The 26,285-nt window shown below is 44.1% G+C and overlaps 1 protein-coding gene across 5 annotated transcripts in view; it reads left to right on the plus strand.

The window, feature by feature from the left end:
- The window catches only part of adgrl1a (adhesion G protein-coupled receptor L1a), a 96,219-nt gene that overhangs the window by 38,759 nt on the left and 31,175 nt on the right, over positions 1 to 26,285 (plus strand). For 2 of the 5 annotated variants that reach the window (XM_067477099.1, XM_067477101.1), the window contains 3 exons: positions 3,915 to 4,020; positions 17,086 to 17,299; positions 18,441 to 18,550. In XM_067477099.1, the coding sequence (XP_067333200.1) occupies positions 3,951 to 4,020; positions 17,086 to 17,299; positions 18,441 to 18,550 (394 nt within the window). In that variant the 5' untranslated portion in view covers positions 3,915 to 3,950. Of the gene's footprint in view, positions 1 to 3,823; positions 4,021 to 17,085; positions 17,300 to 18,440; positions 18,551 to 26,285 lie in introns of all 5 variants that reach the window. The other 3 variants (XM_067477102.1, XM_067477103.1, XM_067477100.1) reach the window with 2 other exon arrangements.

The following is a 26,285-nucleotide window of genomic DNA, read 5'->3' on the forward strand; positions in this document are numbered from 1 at the left end:
ACACTATGAATTATGCCCAACATGCCCAAGAAGTGATAAAATTAAATAAAAGGAAAGCTACTGCTACAGCACAGAAGAACCATGGGGAATGGGAGAAACTTACTTTCAGGGGCCAGGCAGGGGACAAATGAGAAAAGATAGAGGGGGAAGGCAAGGTCCAAGAAGAGGTAGTGCATGGGGAGGCGCTAATAGAGGTCAGAAAGGTGAAAACTGTTGGAACTGTGGTAGATCTGGACACCTTGCACGAGACTGTAACTCCAGATGGCCAAATAAATATAATCGGCCGCCCTCACACAACCCAAATAACCCATTCCATAAGAAATTATGACTAAAAACGGGAAAGCCCTCAGCGGCGACGGACAGGAAACCGGCGGCGACGGACAGGAAACCGGCGGCGACGGACAGGAAACCGGCGGCGGCGACAGAAGCCCTCCGGGGGCCGGACAGCAGGCCGGCGGCGACGGCAGAAGCCCCGTAGTGGAGGGCTGGGAGATGATCAGAAGGACTGTCGGCCGGCCCGGAACCAGGAACAGGATCACGAGTGGGCCGGACCTCGGCCGACCCAGAGCCAGGAGCAGGAACCGGAGCAGAGCCAGGCCGGACCACGGCCGACCCAGCGCCAGGAGCAGGAACCGGAGGAGCTGAGGTGGCGGCGTTGATGCGGCCCGGAACAGGAGCAGGTGGAGTGGTGGCTGACCCAGACCTCTGGACCGCACCTGGGCAAACAGGGACAGGTGCAGAGCCAGGGCCGGGTGAGATGCTGACCGGGTTACAGGCAGGAGCTGAGACAGTGACAGGAGCAGGAACAGCAGAATCGAGTTCAGGGGCAGGAGCTGGGACAGTGACTGGAGCAGGAACAGCAAAGTTGGGTTCAGAGGCAGGAGCTGGGATAGTGACAGGAGCAGGAACAGCAGAATCGGGTTCAGAGGCAGGTGCAGGGCAAGTAGAAGCAGGTTCAGGTCCAGGGGGAACCACAACTTGGACAGGCAAGGGGATTTGGGCCCCCAGCATGGTCCGAAGGTCCCTTAGACTGGCCAGATGCATGATAGCAGGCCCCATTTCCCGTAGCCAAGGCCGGGACAGAATTAGGTCCTCCATACGCTGAACAAGGGCCCAGCTGGTAGCAGGGTCATGGAGGGAGACCTTCAGCTTGGCCTTGAGTACAGTCAGTAGTTTGTCAATTACCTCGAACTCCGCCCTCTCCCTAGCTTCCTGGGCTGACATAGCTGGAGTGCTAGATTCTGAGGCGGTGCTAGAGAGAGGTTCCTGGCTTGGGGTTTCAGAAGAGCTGGCGTGCTGGGCCCTTCGATGTCTTGCTGAGCGTCTTTGTGCATAGAGGGTCCGACAACCTGTGGCTCTGTGGCAAACTGGTCAGACTTGCTCGGGAGTGAGTGGGGGAGAGCGTCAACCGTACATGAAGACAGCCCAGAAACAAGAGCTGACACCTCAGGTATTGATGGAGTCGACTTTACGGGAGCCAAAACAGGAACAGGTGGGCAGCAGACTGGCCTAGGGGCAGACGGTGCTGTGGCAGACTCAGGGGTAGTGTCAGGGGCAGAGTGAGGGATATCAGGGACTTGGGTTTTGGTCTGAGGTTCGGACCTTCTACGTCGTGGGCCCACGCCTGTAGAACAGAATGCCAGACGGGTCCCTTCATAACCGGTCAGGACCGGAGTCTGGTCTTGAGTCTGGGGTCTATACCCAGAGACAGACATGAAAGCCTTTGTGGCATCCATGGGGGGGAAGGGAAAAAAAAAAAAAAAGAAAGAGAAAGAAAAACCACTCCACGTCTCTGGGTCCTAGTCTGGTCAGATCCTAATATCAGCGTTTTGGTTAAGGGATGGACCCAAGAGAGGAGACAGTGCGAGGGATGAACGAAAAAAGTGTTTATTTAACAGATACTAAAATGGTGAACAGAAGTCACTCCTAACAGGAAGATACTAGATCCCGGATTCAGAACAGAATTTACCAAAATAAATACAGCTAAGACTCAGGCACAAGTTAGACAAGGAAATTAACGAACAAACAAAGGCTACTAAATGAATAAGGGACAGATAAACATAAAATTATATAAACACAAGGGTAAGGCTAAGAAGACTAACAGAAATATAAAAAGACAAACTACTGAACAAAGGAACACACGTAATAATGATTAAAGTAAAACAAAGCACAACTTAAAACACACTGGAAGGGTAAGATACCAAAGTAACAGAGGCGGGGGAGCACATAAACACACGAAATAAGGGGAGGCAGACATGAACAAACTAAGCATAAAGTTCTGGCAAACTAAGAACACACAAGCATACTTAAACGTGAAAAAACCAGGATCAAAACTAGGGGAGAAAACTAGAGACTAGGCCAAACACTGAATTAAACAAAGGCAACCCTAAAACACAAAAAACCCGGGAGCAACTGGCGGGGAAAACAGGACTAAAACAAGAAACACTGATTGAGAACTAAAAGCAAACCTAAGACCAAATGACACAGATGCACAGAGTCCCAGAAAAATGTCCAAGAAACTAGAGTCCTGAATGCAAGAGTCCATGAAACATACATACAGATGTGGGGTTGATGAGGGTAATAATGACGACGGTAACAACAGCGACACTGAAGACAGGTACCACGATGGCAGTGACCACGTTAACGACGAGGATCTGGCAGGGGAGTGAGGGGAAGACTGAACTTAAATAGAGGAGGGAACAGGTGCAAACCATCAGGGGACAAACGAAAGCAAAGCTGGGGAAAGGAACCAAGGAAACCAAGGAAGTAGGGAGAAGGGCCACAAAATAAAAGTCCACAGACAGGAAGTGCAGAGAGATCCTGACAGCATAGGTTCGTTTTGAGGTCACCTAATGGTACTGAAAATAGGAAACTAAGTGGTACACATGTAGAAGATAACTTAGCAGGATCACATACTGATAAACAGGAGGGAATGTTAGGGTTTGTTAATTGTTTCCAACATTAAATGTAATGTTTGCCTGTGTGTGTAATGTAATGTATGTTTGTGATGTGTCTATGTACTGATGACGTCATTAGTGACACCATATAGCTTTCCGGGTGTAATCAGTGCTGTTGTGGTTGTCAGAACCCAACATCAACCATACCATAAAAATAAATATACACACAAATAGGCATAATCCAATCTATCTGTTTCATCAGCAGGCTCAGCAGAATGAGTATTAGCTCTAGCAATACAGTATCTACCACTTTCTTTATCTAGTTGGAGGGGCAGAGCAGGCTCTACTGTTAAAAAAATCTGAGCTAGTTCCAGATTGTGCTTTACTGCATTAGGCAAATGTGTGAGTCCTACATAACTGCTGACTGAGTCACCACTTTTCACTGCCTTTTCACACAGAAGACATGTATTTTTCACATGCTGAATATAGCTCCATTAACAGCCCCCAAACATATGTAGCATGTCTGATTCAATCAAGCATTCAAATACTGTAGAGTGATGAGCTGGTAGTGGCAACAGCTGTTGCCAAGCCATCCTGCACAAAATGGCCTCAGATCTGTCTGTCGGATCATTCTACCTGACCACCAGAGGGGGAGCCTCTCCTCTCCTCTCCTCTCCCTTCCTCTGAAATATTTTGTATGCTATACCAGCCATAGGCAACTCAGTTTTGTGCAGAGTGATTATCACATATTTCAGCAATAAATACAAAATGAATTAGTCAACACTGTTTAATTCAAATGCCATACTGAGACAGGGAGGAATAAAAAAAACAAACAGTAGCATTTTGTCCTTTTATTGACTGTTGGTGCTTTTTGTACACATTTTAATGAGGCATTTACCTCTCTGTCATTTCTTTGTTTCCTGAAGGTTCACCCTCGGGGGGGGGGGGGGGGGGGGGGTGTTAGCTGAGGAAGTGCTGTCCGCTCACCTGTGCCTGCTGATCACCTCTACGTTTTAGGTCGGCCCTTGCTCTGCTCCCTGGTCAGCCTCCAACATGGCTCTTGCAGTCTGGATCATCTTTACCTGCACAATAGCATTCAGCAACATTGCTCCATCCTCACAAGGTATGTAATAAATACTGACATTGACAATTGACATTGACATTGACATTGACATGAGTTGTATTTTTTTATAAATTCACAAAATATTACAGAGGATATCTGCAAATATATATAATGTATGTATTCACAATTTTGTAATATAAATTATATGCAACATGGATGCATATTGAATTACTTTACAGAGCCGCTTTGTAATGTTGCACACAAGCCCATGTTTGCTTCAGTATGCCCTGTGACTAGCCTGACCAGGTTATTACAAATGAGGATGTAATATTTATGCACCAGTTAGTTGATGAAGGTTGTAAGTATACCAATGTTCTGACCTGGCAAGAAATGCTGCATTTGCTTAACCAAACAGTTTGTAGGAGAAAGTGTGTCTGTGTGTGTATGTGTGTGTGTGTGTGAGAGAGACAGACAGAGAGAGAGAGAGAGAGAGAATGAGGTAGAAGGTTTATGTGTGAATGTCAATAAAATTTCTTGTCATCTTGATGTCAGTTGGAGCGTGGCGAGAGTATAAAGAGGAATCCGTGCATGTAATGGTGCCATATGTGTGACCTCCTCGAATGTCCCATGTACCATAAGCGATTTCATTTCGTGTTTGTGTGTGTATGCTATGTAAGCTGGTGTAGGCCTGGCAGCAGGTGACCTGGTTGGGCTGAAGTGATGCTGGAGGGTCAGTGTGTGTTGGAAGGTGTGCAGGAAGGGAGGAGCAGTGATTGCAGGGAGAGGCAGAGGGCCGTGGAGGGAAAGGAGGGGTCGTTGGGTGTCCTGCTAGTGGCCTGCCATACAGACAGCAGCACACCATCTGCTGTATGCTCTCAGTCAGCTCTGTGCCAATGAGCCGCTGGGTGATGGACAGTTAGGATGAGGGAAAGAAGAGCATCCAGAAGCAACATGGCTTCCACTGGGAGGGGCTTTTAACAAAGCAGGAGGAGTCAAAGAAAACAAGTGTGGGAGGGTGTTTGTGTTGTATTGGTTTTAGCACTCTCTGTGTGAGCTCTTATTGGCCAGGTGCATTTCTAATTTGAGTAGGTGCTGTTTTTTCCATTTTAATTTGGCGGCTTTTGTAACATTGGATTTGTGTAGCGTACGTTCTGTTCCATCAGACACATTTGGCCTCTGGCGCTATATTGCTTTTTGTTTGTGTGGGTGTGTGTATTGGTGTGAAAATAAGCCTCCAACTATCTGTGTGACCTGGCACTTGGGGAGTATTAATATTGCATTAATAATCAATTGACTGTTATCTGTCTTAAGCCCAAAGATTGGGCACAACATTTGGTTTGATGAAATTAGGAAAAAAAAAATTTCTAATGGAATCAGGCACAGACATGCACACTAACACGTGTTCATACACACCCACACAATTTTTCTGCATGTTATTGGGCAGAAACACATTCCACCCATTGTATGGGGAAGACAAGAAGAAAAGAGAAGAAGGAAACTAGAATTTCAAAGAAGTTTTTGATGTAGCTAGAGCTGCTGAAATTACTCTCAGGCTAATCAGAGCACATTTGAAAACCTGCAGGATCATCACACATGGCTTCACAGACTAATGTGTACCCTTACTTCCCACTAATATGCCATCCTTTAACCTCACTCTACTCCTGGCTGCACATTCTAATATTTACCTCTAACACTCACACATTTATTCTGTGCCAAAGCACCTCTTTAACGCAAATGTTCCTAGCCAGCATGAGCTTTGTACACATACGTCTTCCCTGCTCTGTCCCACAAACCTCACTTACTTTCCCATCTCACACAGTGACTATTTATCCTTTCAAATCACTGTGCAATTCTCCACTTCTCTTTGTAATGCGGTGGCTGTGTGAAACAAAAGCCGTATTTTCATCTATTATTGTAAACTCATTTAAACCTAGGCAAATAAAGTCCTAGTGGTACATACAAAACCCCTCCATTCTTCCGTCCCAGCAGGCTCCATGACAGACTGACATGCGTACCCTGACTAACAGAATGTCCCGCTAATTTACCAGAATCCTCAAGAATGTACAACACTTCATACACAATGTTGTCTCTCTGAATGCCCATTAGGCTTGCTTAATGTGACAGACATTGCAGGCAGCTGCACTATACGTGATGGAGCCCTGACACAGTACAAGCTTCTGTGTGTGCATGTGTGTAGTGTATGAGTTTTTGTGTGCAACAGTAGTGGCATCCAGACTATCATAAGGCTATTTGTTTGTCCTTACAGTCTGAAGTGTGTGTGAGAAGTGTAAATTTGCAAGTGCATGCACAAAGTATGCTGTATGTTTGTGTGTGCTCATGTCCATGAGTACATAATGATGCGTATGAGCCAGAGTCTGTTTGGATCTTTGTGTCCACATGTCCAGGTGTGTGTGTATGAGCATTTGTCTGAGAGTGTGTGTGCCACTCATATCAGGATGCCAGTGCCAGCTGACGATTGGAATCTGTTCTCATCTCCCCTGTATTTAAGCCTTTGCTCTCAGATCAGTCGCTTGGAAAGGCCCCTGGTCCTTTAGTGCACACGCAGACATTTTTATCTGTCTTCCCCTCCTCTCTCTGGCTCTTTTCTGCCGTGCCTTTTCCCCTGAACAGTAGCTATTATTTAAGGATGAGAGACTAGCTGTTTTTACACATCTTCTCAACAAAGTGCTTTAGTCTCTTGACTGTCCTTGGATGGTGGCAGAATGTCTGAATGGGGAGTGATCTCAATGCAGTATTTTGCTTTCTATAATGCAGGGGTAGGTAGTTATTTTTCATGGAGAACCACATAAAGAATTCACTATGCCTTTGTAAGCCAGATGCTTTTTTATGAGCTGACAGTTATACCGGGTGTTAAGTGTTGCTCAACCCTAGATTTAAAATTCTGAGTCAAGATCTAAAAAAATACTTGACCTGAAACCACATCCAATATTGAATTTTTGCACACAGAGAGAGTAGACTTTAAGCTGCTCAAAATTGTAATATTAAAATGATAATTTCAAAGCTGCAATCTACTCACTAATTCATAAGAATTGATTCTCTGACAGGCTTGTAGCAATAAAATTTTGAGAGGGAGCAAAAAAGGAGTAGTGCCACTAAGCTTGCATCTGGACTTGGCTTCATCTTGTATAATTTGCTGAACAGTATATTGTATGGCCTTATTGTTTTTTTAGTAAACTCTAAACTCAAAATTTTTGCAGCTATTAGGTCTGAAAAACTGAGCACAGTACAGGCAGAGTACTGAGGTTGTGCATGTGCAGCAATTAGCTTAAAAACTAAGATGACACTAGAAATTACATTCAGAGAAGTCACGGAGGTGAACATGTGAGACTGACACTTTCTTCTTATTGCTCCTAGGTGTTACACCTGCTGCTGTTAAAGTCATGCTGAATTATAAGTTCTCATTAACCTTCCATGGTGCCCTAAGCATAATGATCAAAATCAGTTTTATAATCCACATTAAATATGTGTCTGCTAGCTTATGTTTGCTTTAAATATTTCACATGTTGCTGGAACTCACAATAAAGTACAGTATCAGAGGTCTAGAGTTGTTGTTGTTTTCCACCAAATACTGTATAAACATATGTTTAACATGAGTGTTTAATAATTGAACCACAGACAAAGAGAAGACTTACATTATGCATAGGTGATATTAATTTGGAACCATGCAGACAAATTGCATTTTCAGGTTTTTTTAATTGCTTTGTGTTTTATAGACAAAGGCCAACAGGATCGGTTCATTGTGTTGTGTGTGTTCATAGAGATAAATAAATGCTCTCATTTTGTCTGAAAATGACCTTTGAATATGTTTTGCCATGTTTTCTCTCTGCCATAAAGCTGAAATCCACAGGCTTCACTGACACTAATTGCTAATCTACGGCTTGTGAATATTGCTGCGTATCATCTGGATTTTGCAATAAAGAACAGCTTTGAAGCCTTTTTCCCCTGTTTCTGTCTCTTTGCCTCATGCGTGTGTTTTCAATCTTTCGCTGGCTCCCCATCCTATTAGCAACAGTCAATGCTTCTCACTCCGACACTCACCTCTCATTTTCATCCAGTCTCTCTGCTTTCTCTCCCCTAACACCTCATCTATTACATTCTCTCTTTTTTGTCATGATGTGCTCTCCCTAAACTATCCCCCTTTTTGCTGGCCTTTTCCTGCTTTTCTCCTTTGTGTTTTCTCTTCCTCCTTCTTCCTCTTCTGCTCATCGCCTTACTCCACTGCATTCCCACCCTCTCCTACTAGAGTTTCACCTCTCGACTCTGTATTTCTTACCCTCTGCCTGTTATCTGTTAAAAGCACACATCTCTTATCATTGTTATTCCCTCTTTTCCATCTCCTTTTACTCTGTTTGCCTTCTTCTGTATTTCTATCGTTTGATACCTCCCCTGTTTTCTCCCCAGTACTGGGGGTTGCTGTTCGCTTCAAAGCCCTTGGCTGAGAGCAGTAGATCACAGAAAGGCCTGTGTGAGTGAAAGGTTAATGGATGGCCTTTGAACATATATTGGGAGTTGGGGGCGGACAGGAGAAGGAGGGAGAGGCTGGTCGGAGTGGTGGTGTGTTCTTTCAAATCTCCTTTTGAAGCTGACGCACGCCGCTCTTGTGTGTCTGTGTCTGTATATGGGGGCTGTGCCTTTTTGTTTATTCATTCATTCACAGTGTTAGTGTGTTTGTGTGTGTGCCCATTTTGTTTGTGTTTGCTTGTAGTTGTGTGCGCGGGGTATGTTAGTTTGTGTACATCGATTTGCGTGCGGAAAACAAGCTCCCACATAAAGCAGTGCGGACTGTATTCCTGTTTGTGCAGTCGTGTGATAGCTGCCTCTTTCTCTGAGGCCCCAGCTGCCCAACTTTCAGGCTTTGTAGCCGTGAAGGACTGTGTGTATCCAGTTGGGTGGGTTCATGAGTGTATGCACAAGTGCTTGTGTGTATCTATATAAGCATGTCATGTGCTTAAGAATTTAATTACCAGCAACTATCGGACGACGGCAGAGAGACTTAAACAGGAGAAAGAGAAATGTTGGAAGTGGTAAAAAGATGAGAGGAAGAAAAATAGGACAAAGGGATGGAAGGGAAGGGAGGAAAACAGAGGTGAGGGGGCCAGGATGAGAGGGAGGAATGAAGACATGGAGAGAACTAAGGGGTGGTGAAGAGCACAGGTGAAGACAGTTAATAAGAGACTTTCAGAGTGGATGTAATTGGATGAGGGATTGAGGGATGATGCTACGATGAAGAGGAAAAAATAAAAAAGAAGGGGGAACATGCAGTAGTGTACACTATATGTTCATTGCACTCCAGGTGAACAGGATGATTTACATGAATAAGAGTCAGTCAAATTTTAAAATAAAGTGAAGGAGCACCCACTATGTTACACACTGCACTGGACGTTCAGCTGCATTGATCAGCTTATAAATATGCGCAGTAAAACACACAGACACACTATGTGCACAAGTACAAGCCTTTGGCTTAGCGCATAGGAGGTTAATTAAGTGTCTAATGCAGCAGCAGTGTTGGGCTTTGACACTCATCTTTTCTAACAGGCCCCTGGATGCGACTTGTAACTCTTACAAATGCACACACACACACACACACACACACATCTTTCTGACAGCAGACCTTGCATGGTATTCAGTCTCTCCCTTTCTCCTCCACACTTTATGTCTCACTTTCCCGTCTTTTTCTTATCACTTTCTTCTCCTCAGTCTCTCACCATCATCTCTCACCAGTCTTCTCACTTTCCTCTCTGCTTGTCTGTCTCAGCTAGATTCTCCCCTTATCCCTGTGGCTGTTTCCCTGCAGCTCTTGCAGTTTTACTCCACCACAGTGTTTATATGAATCTAGGTCTGACTCATTGTCTGCTGGCCTGCCTCTTGTGATATGTGCTGGAAACAGAGAACAGAATAGAGTTGTGTTGAGCCTGCAGCACAGCTTCCCTCCCAGGGGAGACGGAGGATATTTTACACCGGGTGAATCTCCTACTTTTTAGGCAGGATGATTTTTATTTTGGGCTATGCTGTTTCCCCCTGCCGAGGCGCTGTTATTGCATAATTAGGTGCCGGGGCCAGCAATGAAGTGGTTTGACAGTATGAGCACGTCCCGTCTCGCCTCCCTCCTCAAGTTTGTGTGTATGTGTTGCTCAGTGTCTCAGTGGCTTTTTAACCGCCTGTCTTAATCTCTCTGCTATGCCTGCAAGTTCTCCCCACAGCAAAGTTTGTCAGCACACACTGAGAGTTCTCAAGGTTTAGGATGGTTGAGTGTTAGAGCTTGTGTGTCTGTGCCTGCAAGAATTTTGGCTCCTATATGTGCATGACTATGTGTTTCATGATGGTGTGTGTATCCTACTTCCAGTGGGGGCATGTTTATATTTTTATGAATGATGTAATGTTATAGGCTGTGCTGTAATTCAGTTCAGTTGGAGGACTGGGCTGCAAAGAAGAGAGGTTATCTATGTTGAGCAGATCGGTACAATAAGAGGTCCCCACTCCCTCTAATCTGTCTGCATGCTCCTTTTGTGTTGGTGACCTGGTGCCTCCACAATGAACAGTTGTCATGTTCATCTTCTGCCTGTGTCTACTTTGGTGTTTTCTGTCTTTTTCTGTTACCCTGTCTCATTTGCTCTGCCATTCCATTTCTCCCTCCCTTAGCTTGATGTCCCTTAACCACAGTGGATATGTGTCATTTTTGAGCTGCATTGTGCTCTGACCTTATAGCATGACTGGTGACTCCCCATATAGTCGCTTCTCATCTCATCTCCTCTGTCTGCTTTGCCTGTAGGAGACAAGCAGAGGAGTCAAGACATGAGATAGCATCCTAGCTTTGGGGGCAGCATCTTTACACACACACACACACACACGCACACACACACACACACACACACACACACACACACACACACACACACACACACACACACACACACACACACACACACACACAAACACACAGTGTCCCAAGAATTCACACAGCCCTTACCCTCTCTACCCTCATGTTAGGCCTTTAGGTTTATCTCAGGATGTCACTTTGTCACAACTTCTCTGCTTGAAGGCTGCCTGGATGTGACAGTTTTGGCCACAACGCTTCAACTTGTCTGTGGTGACAGGCCATAGTCCCGCGAGTCATTACACTAACTCGCATGCTAAGTGAGTCGCTCAGATAAAGCACTAAGCTGATAAAGTGCGGGAAACATTGGTAGGGATGATTATAGGCTAGAGAGGGATTCCCATGACTGAGAACTCTCTGTTTTGTACATCCTCTGTAAAATGCATTTCCAAGGAACACACCTATAACTCATGAGGGAGTTGTAGAGACAGAGATTAATTCAAGGGCATATGTAGACATATGCAGTATACTTTTAACATTCTAGTCTCTCTGGGCAAAAAGAGGTTACAGACCTATTAGGCCTAATGCAAGTTAAAGTGCAATTTATGACTGGAGAATCTCACATCCCAACTACAAAAATTGCTTGGGGAGAAAGTTCCCTGGCACTATGCTTCAGTGCTATGGTAATGAGTAGTGTTAAGACTGCTGGAACAGACAGAGGGGCAAAAAGGGGCTGATCACATTTCAGCCCCTAAAAAGCAGTCATCCAGCCAGCTAGCTAGCAAAGTCACCCTTGAGGCTACAGAGCTCCACAAGTATAATCTCCTATTGTGACTCAGTTCCTATCACAGTTTCTGGCTACCTGGAAGGCTAAACCTTCTCACTCAATTATTTCTGAGAAAACAAACTATAGAGCATCTGTGATAGCACAGTCCAAGGTCAAATTGTGAAAGAAACTGTCATTAAAGTGCTTTTATGTTTGCTGATGATGGAATTTTTTGATATTGTTTTGATGAAGTAAAATCTTTGTCCATTCTTTGTCCAACTTTTTGCAATTCTATATGTCTTCTCTCAGACTCTGTTGGGATCAAAGCATGTTTTTTTTTTTACCAACCTTCAAGCGTTATGTCATGTCTACTCATCTTGACAAACATTTGTGTGCATTTTGTATGTGTTTGTATGCAGGAGAGTAAGAGCAGAAACTCATACTTAAAGAACAAGTGTGGGCAAAAGACTAGCTTGGCTTCTGCAAAATTATGCTGTTGTCTGAGGGTCTAAGCATCTATCCACCCTCAGGCTTTAATTACTGTGTGAGGATAATGAGTCAAATCCAATCAGTTCTCTCTCTTGCTCTTAATTTGTATGGAGCTTCTATTATGAAGCCAACCGCTTCATCCCCTCACACCAGCTGCCCCAGAGTGACACCAGGCCCCTGACTGTTGTGTGTTTGTGTGTGAGATCTCTTGCACACTGCCACGTGCATGCAAATTAGCTCGTTAAATTATCAAATTGGCTCATATCATTATCAGTATGTGTGACAATTGGTAACCATTTCTTGCATATGACGGTTATTAACACAGTTTATATATTGCTGGAGATGAGTCATATTCTCACTGTGAGGGATTAGATTCACCTATACATATGGCTGCTGCTGAGAAAGACACTTTGTCATCCAGCCATTATGAGTCTGACAGGCACGACTAAATGGACGTGTGCATATGTGTGCGTGTGTGTGAGTGTGTGTGTATGTGTTGGCTGAAGAGACCCTGAAACCTTAATGGATTCCTTCAGAGTGAAGGACAATCGTAGCCCATGGCCAGTCCAAGCTTATCCTCTGCTCATCTCATCTCAGCTCAGCTCAGAGCCAGCCACAGCTCCAGCTAGGCCTCAGGCCATCTGGCTGACACTAACACACACACGTACACACACACACACACACACACACACACACACACACACACACACACACACACACACACACACACACACACATACACACACACACACACACACACACACTCATTCTCTCTCTCTCTCTCTCTCTCTCACACACATTTGTTTTATGAGGACTTTACATGGACATGTATTCATTTCCCTGAGGCATACCTTGATTTTAACCATAACGTCTTGACCATAACGTAAGCATACACTTTCAAATAAACATGGTGTGCTTAGGGAAACAGACAAATAGACAAACACACACACATAAACACAGAATCCATGAAGTTTTGTGTCACACTTGAATGCGTGAATACACAATTCATAAATCTCTGCATAAATCTGTACGTAAGCTGCTTTTTGTTGTATTTACTACACATTCACCTTAAATGTGGCACTTGTCAAATACTCTGTGCATAGGTGTGTAATACGATACGCTATGGCAGAAATAGAGATTTACAGTCCTGCCAGAAATAGGCTAGTCATCATGGTTGCTGCCATTATTGAAGTGCATCGGCTCGTTAATGGCTGTGCTCAATTATGGATAAATATAAACTGTAATAGCAGGGGTGGGAAAAGACATCACCTGAAAACAGTAATATATTGGACCCATACATCACATCACATCAAAGATAACATTGGATTCTTTATTTAATTGGGACCAATTAAATGTGATCACCACTGTTATACAAAACAGAACAGTGGCAGTAACTAGCCAAACTATACTAAACACAATCCGATCAGGATCAACACTGGCCTATTGTTATCTATACGGTGTAGAAAATATCGATATTTATTGTCTACTCCCAAATGAGTCTAGTCAACACCTAAACTTTTGGGATGTTTTGCCAAGAACCTGAGCCCTTTCACTGCTGCTATTTCTATTAGCACTCGGGATGTTTGGTATGTAGAGTATGGTTAACATATGATCTACCTGCTTTGGTGAGGACCAGTGTTCCTGTTGTGTTGGTCCAGAGTGTAAGTGGACTGAGTGTGTTCACTCCTGGTGGCCGCTTTCAGTTATACTCTCCTTTTGTCTCATTGTATGGTCCTAATCGGTGGCCAGCTGTTTGCTGCTGTGTACTTACACCACAGGGTAGTTAAGAGAACAAGGCCACACACTGACACTGCATATTGTAATCCCACTGTGACACCAGGACTCTGTGTGTATGTGTGTATGCATGCCTGCAAGTATGTGTGCTTGCTTGTGAACATGCACACTCATCTGCCCAGTACGTCTGCCTATGTGCTAATTTGCTTGTGTGTGTTTTTGCATTTGTGTGGGGACTTGTTTGTTTGGCCTCGCCTGCTGTTTGCATCTCCATGTGCTTTAATTAGTATGCGCTTTTGCATCTAGGCCTTTGTGATTTGGCACCGGCACTGCATGCTGGTGAGGCATAAAAGATTTGAAGTCTGTCTGTGCTAGTCATTCAGCCCTAATGGCGTTAGTTACACAACTGAACTCAAGTCCTGCAGCATAAATGGGTGGCATTTAGAAATATGAGCAAGTCCAATGGCAGTGAATCATGTAGTGCATCACTGCAGAGCATGCCTGGGATGACTGACATTAACACTGACCCAGATGGGCACTGCTCCTGAATGGACAGCAGCTGAAACCTAAGCAGTGCTAGCTCTGTATCAGGAAAGAAAAACAGCCCCGCTCTGTGGCTTTCAGCACAGCAGAGGTGGCGAGGGGTCTGAGTCAATGCCCCCTTCTGCTGCTTAGGTTGTCTGGCATGGGAAAATGCGGTGCCGTGAAAACCTCAGCTTCCTAGGTCTTTATTGAAAAAAATCAATAACTCAATCGAACAATTTCGTTAAATAAAGGTTGAATAAAAAATTAAGAACCTAAACTTTCCAAAATGCCTAAGTGGTGCTAGCACTGCTCTGGTCAGATCTGATACTTTGCTCCCCTTCAGCCTAATGGGACTGCCATGAACTTTTTAACAAAGACAGCTGGAAAGAGATCTTGGTCCTTGGTGCAACTTAGAGCACTTCCAAGAACCTCTGGTAGTGCTCTCAGCTGGGAAAGATGCACTTCTATCTTCTATTGCTTCCAAGCTGCAAATAATAGCCATGAGGCCTGTCCATTCTTACTGAAGCTTGCACTGCAAAATGAATGTTTTCTCAGTTAATCAGACAAGTACGAAATAGAGGGGGAAACTACAATTATTTATGCAGATTGCCATAAGTGCAAAACAGTTGCCTGCGAGTTGTTTAATTCTTATGAATATCTAACTGTTATCATGAAATCTGAACCCATGTTGCTTATTTTAACTGTTCTACAAACCACTTGCCAGCTATCAACTTAGCTTTCTAACTCAGCTTAAATATTCCAAAGCTAATGCAGAGCTTTCATAAACAGTTGCTTTAATATACATGTCAACAGCAAAAATATTTCCACAGCTAGGGAGATTTAAACCATTCTCAGTTAGGCCTTTTAATATGTGAGCCCTAACATAAAACCCAACTTTTCTAAAATACAAAGTGGTGAGCTATGAGATATCATTGCTACCACTGACCATTACCAATTCACTGTTGAATTATCATTTACAGTGTTACTTGAATATTTTATAAACTTTTCAGTTTTATTTTGCCACTTTCCTAACCTTTTCTTATTGTGTTTCTGGCACCCAAATCTAAATTTGCTTACATTTAAAAACACAATTAAATCGGTCAATTACAGCATTGAAACAATGCAGAAAACATTTTTTTTTTTTTTTTACAGATAAATAAGAGGTTCTAGCAAACTAACAAATCACTGAATTTATTTATTTATTTTTTCCATTGTTAAGTTATTAAAGCTTTCTTTTCTGGAAATGGATTCACTTATTAGAAGCTATTAATCTCACATGGACTGAATATGATACATCTTCTAGTAACTGACATATTCTTACCACTACTTGAATTTTGATTGAATGCAGAACTATAAAAGGATAGTTAATAGATGTCACTTTGATTTTGGTGCAGAACCTAAAATAGGCAAGATTCCTTAATCCAGTTGGCCTAAGCAATAGTATGAACAAAATGACTGACAAATCAAAAAGTAGGTACAAATCACTGCCACAAAGTAAACTGTCTATGACTGAAGAACTTAGCTCATGTATTGAAATCTAGTGTAAAAATGTTGCGGAAGAGCAGAGAAAATCTCCAAGAAGTGTCATGCAAATAAATCAACTTGAAACTTGAAATGTAATATGGGCCATGTTCTCCCTACTGACAGTGCAGAGGCAAGTTCAGTCAGAGCCCACTGCTCCATCAGGACAGTGGACAGCTCCTCACTTGCCCTTTGATACAGCTCCAATAACTCAGATGGTATTTTCCCAAAAGCAGTTTTGTCAGTTCAGGACCATGGACAGCAGCTCTCACAGTCGCTGGCAGGAATCTCAGCAAAGAGAAACACCGTCTGTCCTCCAACGGCACAAAAAAACGGACTGCTAGATCATTGTCTTTTTCTCTACTTCCATTCTGTCTGTGCCCCCCCCTACATTTGGGCTGTAAAAGAAGCTGGTAGACGTTTTTATTTTGAGTATTTGCACGAGTCTGTATGTAGAGGCCACTGGAAATGTATGCCATTAATGAGAGAGCTGAAGAGACAGCAAGTGTCTCGCTCAGTACCTTTTTGCAGCCCTCCTTCATGCCTCTCAGCCCGGCTCAGCGATTAACCCTGAGAACTGTGCTGTCCCTGCCGACCCTTCTCCACACAAGGCTCTGCTTCTGGCCACAGCAGTACATTGACATGCCTCTCAGACAGCTGATTAACAGCAGTGGGTGTGCAAATGCTGTACACCCCAGAGGTGAAGGTGTACACAGACACTAATGTCCTTCTTTTGGTTGTTCAACCATAATTACCTCATAAGTACCTTATTCTGAATGAATTCTAAGGTGCTGCCCTGATACTTTGGTTAGGTGGGATAGATTAAATGACACCAGCAAGGACACACACATCCTCTGTGGTGTGTATCAGTATTATAAGCTGGTGCATAGCTGTGTGTGTAGGAGTTTGTTAACGATTGAAACTCTCAGTTTGTTTCACAAGTGCTGCAATATCTCACTGGAGAAGCTGATATGGCAGAAAATCTGTGATGCCAATTTGTGATCTGCGATGTTCCAATGTGAAAAACTGGATTGCCAGGCTGTGCATTAACAGTACTGAAATATCACTACCCAGTAAAAGTGAGTCAATAAAAGCTCATTTGTGTTTTACATGAGGAAAATAGGAACTACTTTCATTCTGTCTGCTCTTGTCACATAGAAAACCTCATATTTACAATGTGGTTAAATAATAAAGTGCCTCATAAAAGTATTAAGGTTTAATGAATTATCAATACCTTTGCTTCTTCCCACTCCAGCTCTGAGCCGGTCAATGATGCCCTTCGGCTTGATGCGTCGAGAGCTGGCGTGTGAAGGCTACCCAATTGAGCTTCGCTGCCCTGGAAGTGATGTCATCATGATTGAGACAGCAAACTATGGCCGCACCGATGACAAGATTTGTGACGCAGACCCCTTCCAGATGGAGAATGTGCAGTGCTACCTGCCCGACGCCTTCAAGATAATGTCACAGAGGTAATTATTGATTTGTTTGGCTCTTGTGTATGTGTTTGTACAGAGCCAGAGCCTGTTATTGGCTGAGGAAACAAGATACTATTTCACAACATAATTTGTCCTGAATTTCCTGTCTTACCTCCTGAGGCGCCGTAATATCCGTATGGAACACTAAAGTCAGCATCCTTGTTATGTGCATAAAACCTCTACATCTTGGTGTATGGCTGTGTATATACTGTGTGTGTGGGTTTTTGGTTGTGGATATTTGTGCGAGTGTGTCTATGGGCATGTTCTGGATTGTTTCGAGAATATTTGTAGGGCTTCCTACAGCTGCTCTCTGCATTTGTTCTCAGCATCTGCTTCCTCTGAGCACAGATCAATGGAAGCCCTGTCCCAGCTATCCATCACACATGTAACAGAGGCACAGGGTGCTGGCTTGGGAAGAGAGGAAGTGAAGGAAACGGTAGGGGGTGAAGAAGAGAATTGAGGGGGTAAAGGAAAGAAATAGACTGCTGGAAATAATGGGATGATAGAGTGAGTGCAGCAGAGATTTAAGATATAAGGGATGGAGACAGCACAGAGGAGAAATGCTAAAAGCAGGATAGCGAAGGATTATGTGATAAGAATGAGTGAGTGCATTTGTGTGCAGATGTGTATATTTTTTTCTGTGTGCTGTGTGTGTTTTCTGAGCTGTGCAAATGTGAAAAGGCGACGTGCTTTAGATGAGGGTATTATGTGCATATGAATGTTTTCTGTGTTCCTCTTGGTGTAGAGTATTTGCTTTAGCCCACCTCGTCCTTCCCTGTTCTCTCACCTCTAATTGCTCCCACTCACAATCCCCCAGGAGAGAGCCTCTTACGTCACTCGCCCTCTCGCTGCCTCTTCCCTCCCTCCATACTTTTCTCTATCCTTCACCTACCTCACCACCACCTCCTACCTCCCTCTGTTTCCCACCTCCCCTTGGGTGCAACCGTCACATGATCTAGTCTAGTGTGAAATTACTCCCTTCCCTACCGTTCTCTCCTTCTTTCTGAGCATAAAGATGTTTTTTTTATACCCACTCCTCTTTATCTTTCTTACAATGGGACTTGTCATTTTTTATCACTTACTTTGTCCCTTCTTTCAATTTCCTCCCTTTGTCCTCTGTTTTTCCCTGTTGCAGATGTAATAACCGCACTCAGTGTGTGGTGGTAGCAGGATCAGACGTGTTCCCAGACCCCTGCCCAGGGACCTACAAGTATTTGGAGATCCAGTATGAGTGCGTCCCCTACAGTGAGTACTGAGACCCTGTCAGCCCCTCCCACCTCCCTCACCCCATTCGCCACCCCTCCCATTCCTCCCTTGACTCCCACCTGAACCTCTTGCTCCCTTTTCAACCCCCCAAAACCTCAATAAATGACATTCTTACACTCACACACGCACATTTGCTCTCTCTGGCTTTTTTCAACACAAGCAAAACAAAACAAGACAGTCACCTGCTGTTTCTCTCTGTCTCTCTCTTCATTCTCTGTCATACACTTACAACACTCCACAGACACACACTCACACAGAGTGCTAAACCTTTTTCTTCATCGACAGAGTGACGCACCAGTGGCTGAGAGGGATTTTCACATGGGGGAAAGTGCTTCACAAATCCAGGGTCTGATAAGCACTTTGCACAAACCCACTGCAAACGTGGGGTCAGCCTTTATTGGCAATCACAGCAGTGTAACACACACCAGCCCACACTAACACACTGATTGACCTAGGGGCATGCCACTGTGTTTATCTCATGCCAAACACCTTTGCTGTCCCTCTGATTTCCAATAAAAATTTAAATTGGGCGCAGTGGGACCGAGAAGCAAGGGGTGTTGTGTGTATTCAGCACCTCACAATAGAAATGTAAACACAAACAGAAAAGGGCCTATTTCAGATCACATGACCTGGAACACCACACATTTTAATGTCCCCATGGTAACAGCTAACTTCCTCGTTGCACTGCTCAGAGCTGCGTAGAAGCGCACACACAAAAGTCTTCCCCGCACTTAAAAAGGGGGCCATACACTTAATGCCTTTTTTTCTCTCTACTTCTTACTCTTCCTTCACTGAAAAGGCATGTGCACACAAACAAGATCACATTCATGCAGGCAAAGGAGCACACACAGCAAGGATTATATGGTGTTATGTTGATCCTCACTCATGTGAAAATCTCCGCTCAGTCTCCCCTCCTCCCCCTCATGTATTATTACTCTCAGCATTGAGCCCCACACTGTGCAGGAGCACATGGCAGAAGCAGAATTGGGGGCGGGAAGGGTTGGGAGGATGTTGGATAGAGTTCTGGAATTGGGGGGAAACTGGGTGACATGGGTCTTCTTGGGGTGTGGGCTTGATTTATTGGGGTGGAGTACGGGGTGATTCTCTCTGCTTTTTCCTCAGGTGCCGATGTTGTGGAGAGCTACGGGACACACCAAACCACTAACCTCCTTTGCTCTCTTCATCTTCTTTCTCCTCCTCTTTCTCTCTGAAGTCGTGCACTCATTGTGTTTTGCTTCTTTTTATATATTCCCCTCCTCTTTCTGTGTTCTACTATGCTTTCTTTTACTTCCTATCTGCAGTCCAAAATGTTTAATTTTCATCCATTGTCCTCTCTCCTTCTCTCATCTAGTTTTATTCTATTCATTAATCTGCCATAGTATCTTATCATTCTACTCTGTGTCTTCTGCTGTCTGTTTCCTTTTCTTTTACAGGTGGGACAAAAATTCTAATATCCAACCATCCAGCTCTGATGGGAAGCTTTGGAGAAACTCAGGGACTTCAAAGCACCTCTTTCAATCTTTGCCCTTCCTCTGCTCAGTGGTTTTGTGTCCTTAGTTTTTTTTTTTTTTTTGGAGAGGGTTTTTTAAGTCAGGTTGCAGCCACAGTCACAGATAAGACGTTAGCTGGTTTTGTTGCCTTTGGGGATTATTTTCTGGTGTGAATCTTTTCTTCACAGCCTTCCAAGTGGCAGGAAGTGTTTTCCTCAAGTTTTTTAACCCTCTGTTCACTTATATTAGCTGTGATCAGATTGACTCTCTGTATTGTTGTGACTTTGCGTGTTAGTTCTCTGCTAGTTCTGTGCTCTAGTTTGGTGCCCTGTATCATATTATCCATACAGGGAAAAGATACCATTGTTTAATTATACTTGCCCTCTTCTCCTCATGCATTCTATCCCTGTCCTTTTCCCTCTGACTGCACAAGAGAGCTTGTTTTCTCTCCACAAGGCAATCAAAGGGATGATTAAATAGCTGCTGACTTGCATTTTTCCTTGCAGTGTTTGGAAAAAAACTTTGTTGATTGCGTCTGAAGTATGGTGCTGCTTAGAAATTTGGAAGCTGATCCCTTTATTATGAAGTCCAACCTATCTGAGATGACAGAGAAGAGCCAGTTTCCTCTGTCCTCTGTCCCTTTCCTCCACTGGAAAAACTCAATAAAGCAGTGCTAATACACACATACAACCTGACACATTCAGACTCAGAGCTGGAAATGTTCATCCCAAAACACAGTCACTGTCGCACCGCACGCCACTCAACTCGGCCACTTTTAATTACCAGGAGAGGGGGCGCGCCATTCTCTTCAGTTCTGCCTCAGCAGAGATTTGTCAAAATTAATTGAATTTACTGCTGCTAATCGGTCTAGTAATACCCCCTCATTCACGTTTGTATGGGAACACTGGGCACTCCACCGTCATCCAAGGCTGACGTGTGTTTCCTATTTATTGTCTCAACAAAAAGGTAAACAGTGGACAGATGATATATAAAGGTTGTGTGGCACAGCAGCTGAGATGCTTTACAGCCATGTTGATGGCTATGTGTGATGTTTGCGTCTGACAGGGTCCTCTGTGTGCGTGTCACACAGGCGCCATGTTCCTAGTCACCTGAAACGGCGAGGTGACAGCTGGAGCCAAGCTGACGCACACACCTCTGTCTGCCGAGCCCAGACAAGGGTCGAGAACATGTGTGTGTGTTACTGTGCCTGATATTGCCTTGGCAAAATACAACATCTGCCAACAAGTCAAATCATATCTCATCGAGCCAAAAAGCCCTGCGAGTCCCTTCTCGCCACATAGTGTTGTTTTTGCCAGCCGGAACAGAGCAAGACAAAATGGCTCAACTGAACTCTCATTTCACACTGTCACAGCCTGCTGTAGACTGCTGGGTTCTATTAAGACATAACAGATCCATGCACACAGCTGCAGTGTGTATTTACTGCAGAGGAAACCCTACACTGCAGTTTTAACATAGATGTACACGAGTCAAAATAAATACACCCTGCAAGAGGACCGTACCTGCCCCAGCCCCCACTCCCACACTCCTCCACGACATAGCGCTACATCATTATTGATTCCTAATGCTCTCCACTGGGGCCATCCAAGCTAGCCATGCCAGAGCCATTAGACCCAGTGTTGTGCCTCTGCTGTTTCATCAACAGTGATTTATCTAGTTAATATGCACAGTGCATGTAGCTGAAAAACTGGCATTCAAAGGACCTACGCAGGCTGTAGAGATCCTGAAGAGAGTCTTACTGTAGGTAACTTCATATCCTCCACTTGTGTATTTACATTTTGCGACTCTGCCACTGTTTCAGTTTATAAAATTGATTCTTTCCCACAAATGTATTCAGCACTGCCTATTCATTATGAGACATCGGTTTTTGGACACAAAGCCCCTGGAAATGATAGTTGACTTGTCGGAAAGAGTTTGTCAGTAGAAGGAATAATGGCATTGTAATATGACAAGTTTGCAGGGGAGGAGAGGAAACACTTTGATGTAGCTGAAAATGAAATTCCATTAATATGTATAGGGGCAACATTAGACATGGGGCTCATAAATGTTTGGTGAATGAGAAGCAGGCGGCTTTGCTCAGGCCATGGAAAGGGATGACTCTTCACCATGAAAAATGTAAAGTGAGAGTAGAGGAATATAGTGAGGGAAGAAGATGGAAGAAGCTCGGGAGGACACACTATCTCTCAGCACTGTGAAAGAGACAGAGGGGGCCAAGTTGTCCTGCCATACTCCACCAATGTATGTGTGTGTGTCTGAGAGTGTGTGTTTCTAGCTGTACTCATTAGTGTGGGTGTAATTGATAGGGTTGTAGAGAGCACTGAGCAGAGTGATTAAGGGGAGAGAGGGCAGTGGCTTATTTCTCAAAAGGGCTGTGAAAGAGAAATGCTGAATGAATCAGACAAACACGCAAAGTTGCCTTAAGCTCACCTCCTGCTCACTGCGAAGACAGTTTGACAAGTTTCTGTCTTTTTTTTTTGTGTGTCTGTGTCTGTGTGTGTGCATGCGTGCATCTGTGTCCTTGGACACGTATGATGATTTTGTGTGTCAGTGTTTAGTGTCTATTTTTCAGGACAACCAGGAACAGAAGAATTGGACGCAGCTGAAGACTACTGTTTCCCCTGTTCTTCTTATCTCTTTATTTGCAGCGTTAAGGAAGTTTTCTTTCTCTCTCTGTCGACATGCCAGTGCAATTCATCATACATCATTTTACTCATTTTCAGGAAAACACACTTAGTGGTTCATTTATAACATGGCATTTACCATGTCATTTTTACAGCTCCTCAGAATTATTGTGTCCCCATGAATTGCCAGCCTCCTCTACCAGCAGTTATTTTAGTGAGTATGAAAGCTCTAGTTGCTTTAAGCCCAGTCTTGCCCCTGACCTTGGAGCTAATGATTGCACTCACAGTTGGTGGTGGGGATGAAATGCTTTCTGCCCCTTCCCTTAGCTTCACAGGACTTGCATTCATAGCTTTGCCTGTTTACCCCTGTAGGCTGAAAATGACTACCATTCCCCGTGTCTTCATGGAGGTTGTTTGTCCAGTTTGATCTTGGCACAAGATGATAAATGATCACTGCATCTGCTGATACTGATGCTGCTTCTACTGTACTGCTGCCGAGATGCAAGGCCATCCCCCACACAGATCAGGCTACTGATGCAAATTTTTATTTTTTCTCTTGCTATTTTTCTCTTTGCATCTCTTTCTCTTTTGCTGTCTTTCTCCCTTTTTTTTTTTTTTTTTACGGAGCACCCAACGTGGTGTCACAGGGCTCCTCGTTGACATCACCCTTTCTGTGAAACACGTCAGTCACACTCACAGTGGAGTTCCACCAGCCACGTGCCTTTTGACATGTCACTTCCAGAGAGACTTGGCGATGCACTCTCACACTTTCGCTACAGAGAAAAGAGTTGTGCCAGTGCCTGTAATGTGAAAGGTGGTGCTGAGATCCTTGCTTGTTGCGCCTCAGGTCTCCAGCTGCTCACAGATCCTTACTCCCAACACAACAACAGCAGCAGGTACAAAACTGCGTTGCAAATGTCGAGTCAGCCACGCCTTACGTACTTTTGTAAGCTGATGGCTTGGTGTGACACACTGGCCTATTGATTTGTGTATGTTGAGCCCACAGATCTCTCATCTCTCTTTTGTCCCCAGCCTCTTTTTTTCCATCTTTCTCCTGACCGTGTCTCTTTGCCTCTTTGTGTGTTTCTGAGACGTTCCACTCTGTCAAGTCCTCCCTTTTCCCTGTTGTTTGTTCTCTTTTCCTTTGATGAGCCAGTCTCGGCCAGGCAAGCCGGCAGCTCCCCATTGATTGGACGGTCGATGGGTTGAGTGTTTTTGCTGGCTTCTATAGCAAGCATCCTGACTCTGTAAATTGAGCAAAGCCAAAAGCACCACCTTCTTTAGATCAAGGGACCACTCTAATGTTATCACAGATTGTACATGGACAGAGAGGGATTCAGTGAAGACAACTCGCCACAGATAGCAGCGTCCCAGTTGCAATCATTTCCATTTGCCATTCCCCCATCTGTTTCTCTACCTTGTCCTCTCTTTGTTTACTTCCACAGCCGAAGAGGAGTACAGCAAGTTCCTCTTCCTCATGCTTTTCTCCCTCCAACAGGTTCCTGGAGCTGCACTTTCTGGCAAAGTGGGAGGGAGAGAGGGATGGATATGGCAATATGAGGGGGTGGAGGTGGGGTCAAGAGTGTGTGGTTGGGGTTGGATTGTGTTGTTGGGGGATTATTGATAAAACTGAAATGAAATGGAAATGGATTTAAACCCAGGTCAGGCCATTTTCCCCTCATCATTTTCCATTTGAGCCATTCTTTCTCTGAGTAGCCAACCATAACACAGACAGATAACTTGCTTAAAAAAAAGAGAGAGAGAAAGGACAGCGTTTTATTTAATCTCAATTTTCTCTTTTTTCCTGCACCTGTTTTTCTTTCATTCTTTTTACTTTGCCTCTCTCTTTTCCTTACTGTCTTTCTCTTTTATCTCCCTATCTCCTTCTTTCTCCTTTTTCCGATGCTTGAATAGAAGTGGATCAAAAAGGTAAAGACCACAATGAACATAACAACCACAGCTCACCACAGCTCGCCCCTTCCTCCCTCCTCCCTCCTTCCTCCTCCTCCCTTGTCTCCCTTCCTCCCTCCATATTTCCTTCTAACCCAGCACCTTGTGTAGTGGTCATGTTTGATGTTGATATCCCGCCCTTTTCTTTCTCAATCTTTAATCGCCTCTTCTTCTCTTTCGGACTCTCTTTGACTTATAACCAAAACTCTAAAATCCTTCTAGATTTCCTTCTTGGTTCTGATGATACCAGCCTGACCTGCACGCATGCACACACACTTGTACAGACACAAAAAGGCACCATGGGAGGTCCGTCCAATATCTTATGAGAGATAAACGAGAGATTAACTTCATTCTGTACACACATCAGTCTAAACCTGCTTACAACATACATGTAACGTCATGGATGGCAAATGTTTCTCTTTTTCCATCCCCTTCAAAACCAATTGCCTCACCTGAATATTCACATGTTCATTACATTTCTATTTTTCTACTCATTTCGCTTTAGCAATTTATTTGTTGCTCCAGATGTAAGAAATCAAAATCTCTTCTGTCTCTTTAAATTACTCAGCTGCTCCTTTCTCCATATTGTATCTCTGTATTTCCTCTTTTTTTAGTTTCACAGGAACGATTGAAACTATGTTGCTGTAATCTTGAAGCAAAACATTGTGTTAAAATAAAATAATAACTGGCCAAAATCTCAGATCATTTTACAGTGTCCCATTTCCTGTGTCTTTCTCTCATTCTGTCTCGCTTTCTTTGTCAATTAATCACACCTCCATTACGGTCCCCTAATATTTGTCTTCTTATTTTCTTCTCTCATCCTCCTCTCTCTTTCTCTCACCTTTGCCTGATTAGTTTATCTCTCAGATCACATCTGACCATCACAAGCAGCCGCAGGCTCTTTTGAGCATCTCTTACTGCACTCTTGTCCTCTCCTTCTCTTCCTATGGTTTGTCACTGCCATTTCTGTTTTCTTTATTGCACATGCACTGTGAACTTGTGCCTCCCTGTACCTGTCCACATCACTCAATCCCTTCTGGTACCTTATGTGTTCAGTGAGGCTACGGAGGGGGAGGGGAGGGGCAGAATGGGGGAGGGGAGGGTATCCTCTTTAGGGAGTGCTTTACCATTCCTAAAGAGCCCCAATCAGCATGGCCTTGCACCTCAATCACTAGCTTCTTAAAGTGCAAAGATAGACCTGACCCATATTCAAGGTCGGGGAGAGTGTAGTGGCCATCAGTGCCAGTTCCTAATGGGCCCTAACACCCCCTCTCAAGTTCCCACCCTCCTCAACTCTCTCTGAACCCCCTTACTCACATCTGTGTCAGCCTCAGCTATTCCCTTGTCTGGCCCCATGGCTAGATCCATATGTTGGAGGAATTAACTCCTATGGAGGTTGCCATTAACTGGTTTATGGACCCCTTTGTCTGTCGTCGTGTCCATCGCTTTTCATTAACATGGATCATTGTCTCTCATTTTTCTACCACTGCAAGCAGCCATTTTAGCTCACTCTCCCTGCTTGCAGTGGAATAGCAAGATGCAAAACCCTCCTCCTCCTGCTTCCACCTCACCCAACTGATTATATTTATTTACTACTCTCCCTCCCACTAATGCTAAATTGAATCCCCTTCCTCT

Source organism: Channa argus, chromosome 15, assembly GCF_033026475.1.
Source record: "Channa argus isolate prfri chromosome 15, Channa argus male v1.0, whole genome shotgun sequence".
Taxonomy (NCBI): domain Eukaryota; kingdom Metazoa; phylum Chordata; class Actinopteri; order Anabantiformes; family Channidae; genus Channa; species Channa argus.